The following is a 5,185-nucleotide window of genomic DNA, read 5'->3' on the forward strand; positions in this document are numbered from 1 at the left end:
ATTGCTGCTGCCTTGCGAACTCAAACAAGCTTAGCGTCACTTAGATTACAATAATGCGTTGGATATGCGCTTCGTTTGCGTGATTAGAGATAGGACGTCTCAGACAAGATGCTAGCCTGCTCAGATACTCAGCCTTACTGCTACCACGAGTGCAAATTTGCGCGGATAAAGATATGCGACCTACGTGACACGCGAACCTTCGCGGAGCAGTGCAAACATAAAGCACAGCTTCCTATTGCAAATAAAAAAATACACGCAGTGAAGCATCGATATTTAATAGAGTAAAGCAAAACACTGAACGTGTGCGTGGAAGAAAGACTTGCGAGTAACCTCCACGCGATATGGGCAACAAATGGGTATTGTACATATCAGGAGAGTAGCCATATGTAAAGGAGTTTTGCCACAGGCTTCCGCTAGCTCAGCAGGCAAAGCTATCACTACGATTACGTTCGCGTCAGCACAACCTGCTGAGTGAGCGAACGTCTCCATTTCATCTCGAATTCTCAAGATGCGGTTGTTCTGCTTCGACAGCGGAACGACAGCCGGGGCACTGCTAAATATTCCCGATATCTGCAGCGAATTGCAAATAGCTTTCGTTACGAAACCTGTATATTCAAAAGCAGGCGCGCCGCACGCTTTGTTTCTTGGCTGGAATACTTGCACACGTACGCAGCCTATTACTACAAAAATTGTGAATGATCACCCTCAAGCAAGACGAGTTAATTTGAGGCGGACACTGCGGACCATTCTTGCTGAATAATCTATGCACGTGCATGCTTGTACATGCGAAATAAACGCTGAGAGCAAACGCAATATTGAGAACTATCTGTTTTCGTATAGGCAACTGTTTTTTTTCTATATTCACCTCCCTTTTAGAGAGTTCATATACACTACCTGAGAAAGTGTGGTGACTCTTAATTCACCGGGCAGTACAAGAACTACCGAAAGCGAAGGTAAATGTTGGACAATGAGTCGCGTGGGGCAAAAGTACTTGCCCGGACTCCTTCGCTTGGTCCACGTTCAGCGCTAGGAGGAAGTACGTAAAACAGCAGCCGCAGGTCAAGTACACAAATGGAAACCGCTAGGTGCGCAGAGGTGCACAAATTCTTAAACAGTGTACGCGCGTTCTTAGTTAATAGCGAATCACCGCACCAAATTATCTATGAACAGAAAATAAGTAAACAAGTCCCGCGGCCTTTCGGTGACCAGGGCTTCCGGTTCGCGAAGAACGTCAGCTCTGCGTCCGGCCCTTGGGCGACGATGCCCCTTTCTCTTCGGCCGCTCCCGTCTTCTTGGCGCTCTTCTCGGGCAAGCACTTGTCCCGCCGCGACGAAGCCGCCTTCTCGGCGGTCCCGGACTTCTCCCCCTGGGGCAACGACGTCGCCCTATCACGCGGAGACGCCGCCGCCGACGCCTTGCGCGACTTCGCGTCCTTCTTCGCGCCCGCGGCGCCGACGCCCTGCTTTCTGCCGCCCTCGGACTCGGCCGGCGGGCTGCCGGCGGTCGCTTTCTCCGGCCCGCTGCGGGGACTGGCGACTTTGCCGGGCGCCACGCCCTGGCGCGCCTCCGCCTTCGGCTCCGACTTTCCGGCGCCTCCGCGAGGGCTGGCCGTTACGTTGCTCGTCTCGCTGCCGCACACAGACGCCGTCAGCACCGCCTCATCCATGACGTCTGCCGAGAAACGCTCCGTCGAAGAGGGCGCTTGCTTGCTGCCGCGCTCGACAGCCGCCTTGTCGAACACGTCCTTGATGATGGCCACCATGTACTCCGTGGCGACAGCAGCAGGTGAAGAGAAAAAGAGGCATTTATGACGACACATCACCTGACAGGTCGGTGTGAATAAAGATCGGTGTACCAAAAGAAAAATGCGGCCGAAAATGGCAACGAACGAACTTGAAAAGCGAAGACTCTTCGATGTATCGAATAATTTGATGAGTGCCTTTGCAGTATACCACGCAGACGAGAAGTGCCCAGCCGACGGGCCAATAGAAGAGCAGACACCAATAAGCGAACATAAATTATGCGTATAAAGAACGGTATACGGTAATAAATGAAGCAAAAGATGACTTCAAGGATCGTGCATGTGCTTTGGAGTCTGAAAGGATGCTACGCGTACCACGAGCCTTAGAAACAGGCTCATTTGTGCGAGTTGGTACGGGCTTATATCCCTAAGACAGTGCCAACGAACGACTGCACAGAGAAGACAGACGAAATGTGTAAATAAACACGCTTGTGTTCCCGTTTTTCGTTGCTCTTCTGTGCAGTTTTTGTCCAAGCTAGGTTAAGGAAATGAACACAGTGAATCGCTCGTTGATTATGAAGGGGCTCAAAGGCGCTTGGTGCTGCAGTTAACTTGTAGTATGAACGAAAACGTTTGTCAGCTAGATATATAAAAAAGAGCGTCAAACGTCGACAATAAATTCCCATGCACCTGCAACATATCTCAAACGCCATGTTTAGCTGAGGCTCGAACGATGCAAGACGTCACATGGATATGCAGCAGATTTTCTTAGCGTTAGAGATTGTAAAGGGTTCTCCGGCAGGTGACGCGGTGTCCGCTCACTCTAGGCAAGTTGTTGGAATTCGGTAATTACGGAGTTTAGGATTTTATGAGGCAATCTTTAAGGACCATGACTACGGGCAGCGCAAAACTCTAAGGACGGAGATAATGTCCACCTGGTTCTGGCCGGCCGTGATTGTACGCCAGCGCCAAGTTGCTTACTTTTCTGCTCCTTGACTCCGTGAAAGGACCCAGTGCATCCGGAGCTCAAAAATTTTGTTTACGTGGTGGCAGCTGCGTAGCATTCTACAACGAACCTACGGCGCCGCAAGAATGGATAGTTTCTATGTGCATGTCCCAGCGGCAGGTCTCTTTCTCTCTCTCTCTCACTGTGTAAAAGAAGGTAATCGCGAAGGCCATAGATTTGCTAACTGCACGCGCCGGAAGCGATTGCGGGGTTCGAAACACGTCATAGACGCCGCCGTTTTAGATAACTACCGATTTCCCGAAATGATGTCGCTATAAAGTGAAGTCACCGGCGTTTGATGGACGACTAAGTGGCTCGCCTTCGCTACCTTCTTCAGGGGCACTCTAGCTTGCAGCTCCATGTAGTGCTCGCGTTGGTAAGCGCAAACCGTGAGAGAGATTCGGAAGAAACGTCTCAGAGGTGCCTCCGCTGTGCGCCTCGCATGATCCCGCCCGCGATGCCGACTCAGTGGAAGTTTCACGGGAGGATTAGGGGCACACAATGGGCGATACCCCTTCCCTTTACAACACGCACAGCCAGCGTTCGCCACTTGGGCGTTCCCGTCCTACTCTGGTCCATAAATGAATCGACAGATTCTGCACAGGTGATGACGCGCGCTTCTCCGTACTGGTGTCACGACGTGCGATAACGGGACTAGAAGAGACCGGTAACAAGCAATGGATCATTTTTCTACAGCGAAAGGCTGTATAAGACTAAATTTCCGTAGTTTTTTTCGGCGTCCAGCAACAGAAACAGGCTTAGCGGTATCTAACAAACCCATACAGAACGGGTTTCGTTGTTTGCTTTGTGCGTGATCACGCACAGGTGCAGTGCGGCCACGCAGATTTCAATATGCTAAACAGGTTAGAACGCTCGCCATGAAAATAGCGTGATTTCGAGGTTGTCGCAGTATATAAACAGGAGACATATCGGCGCTAAAAACAGCTGCGTTATCAATGGGGCGGACACGCATCGTTTGTACACCCGAAGAACAACATGCGTACGAAGAGCGCCGAAGGTACAGCAACGATAATATAAACGGCGCCGGCGCGAAACGACCACCGACGACGGTCGCTCCCTCGATGCTGAACGTAAACGACAATCGCGAGCCCGGGCAACCATTCCACTCTGTGAAGCCGGAATGGCAGCGAAAGCGCTTTGCTTGTCGTTTGAGCGCTTTGACTGTCGTCAGCTTTCGCTGCCATTTTTTCCTTTTGTTTACTCTATGGCTACCCCACGGCGCCGCGCTGCGCTTCATGTTCACTAAAGATGATCGTTACAGCATTCTGCATGTGTTCAAAATGTCTGAACTGGTTTAAGATCCCCCAAGGTATTTGCTATCGCCTTGTTTCTTTCTAAGTTTCACCTTGACGTCCAGTCTGGCTAAATGATAATCGTTCAAAAATCTCTCGCAACCACCGGCTTTACCATCGTGCAGCAGACGAGGGTTCGGGAGATGCTTACCGACAAGAACTTCTTCCAGGCCTCAACGGCTGCGGGCGTCATAATGCGCTCTTCCTTGGCCTGGAGGACGTCGAGCACGCACTCGCCCATCAGCTCGAAGTGGTGCGGCGTGACTCCCTTGCGGCGCAGGTGTTCGGTCGCGTTGCGGCGCACCAGCACCTCGAAGGTGGCCGGGTCGGTGAGGTTCTCCACCATGGAGGTCAAGTGGTAGCCGACGGCGCAGCCATGAGCCCTGAACGCTGGGTCGTCCTTGAGCGTCGCCACGTGCTTGGAACGGAAGTTGTGGAACATTGGCAGGAACTCGGGGTGCTTGACGAACAGCGAGAGGAACATGAGCACGCCATACTCGCGGTTGTCGTTACGGAAGGTGCGCCAAGTGCTCCTGATCAGGTTCTTCTGGTTCTCCGTCATGCCCGACACCTTGTCCGGCAGCTCGCCCGTCTTGCGCGACGCGTTGCCCATCTCTTCACCGATCCTCGGTAGGCGGCTGTGGCCCTAAATTGGTTCGAATGGAAGGCGACGTGGGCTAGAACGGGCGCCTGAGATCACGCTGCTGCTGCTTCTTCTTCTTCTTCTTCTTCTCTAGCATGGAGTTCTGAGGTCTGTGCTGGCATTCCAGAACCTTCAAGGCGCTTTAGTATCTGCACAAAAAGGGTGGCTCATTTCCGTTGATAAATGCAAGGGTGGTAAAATGACGGGCAGCTCGAGTCAGTGCGCCTAATATTGTGTACACGGCACAATCAATAGCCGCTATGCCGTGAAAATGCGGTGGCGGTATACCACACGGCCAGCAGGCTTACTGTGGCAGGCGATCGGCGAGGAGGAAGTGGCTGTCAGAATAAGAGGCAGTAGTTGCCGTTGCCTATTAAACATGTGGCTCCTATCCACTATGGGGGCTGGCCAGAAGAGGGGCGGACTATTCCAAGATATGCCGAAAATTAAAATTGCATAATTGCTACGGACAAAGTGCTATA

At 52.0% G+C, this 5,185-nt stretch overlaps 1 protein-coding gene across 1 annotated transcript; it reads right to left on the bottom strand.

The window, feature by feature from the left end:
- Positions 1-302: 302 nt before the first annotated feature.
- Positions 303-4,735, bottom strand: LOC142574282 (uncharacterized). Its single transcript, XM_075683404.1, has 2 exons — positions 4,212-4,735; positions 303-1,765 (listed from the first exon to the last, which is right to left on the bottom strand). The coding sequence occupies exons 1-2, from the start codon at positions 4,671-4,673 to the stop codon at positions 1,232-1,234; spliced, it is 996 nt and encodes a 331-aa protein (XP_075539519.1). The 5' UTR covers positions 4,674-4,735; the 3' UTR covers positions 303-1,231.
- Between the last annotated feature and the right edge of the window lie 450 nt (positions 4,736-5,185).

Source organism: Dermacentor variabilis, chromosome 3 (genome assembly GCF_050947875.1).
Source record: "Dermacentor variabilis isolate Ectoservices chromosome 3, ASM5094787v1, whole genome shotgun sequence".
In the NCBI taxonomy this organism is placed as follows: domain Eukaryota; kingdom Metazoa; phylum Arthropoda; class Arachnida; order Ixodida; family Ixodidae; genus Dermacentor; species Dermacentor variabilis.

Coding starts and splice junctions, on each gene's coding strand:
- LOC142574282 (XM_075683404.1), bottom strand. CDS start 4,673: ATGGGCAACGCGTCGCGCAAGACGGGCGAGCTGCCGGACAAGGTGTCG. Junction 1,766..4,211: donor CCTGGAAGAAGTTCTTGTCG/GTAAGCATCTCC, acceptor GTCGCCACGGAG/TACATGGTGGCCATCATCAA.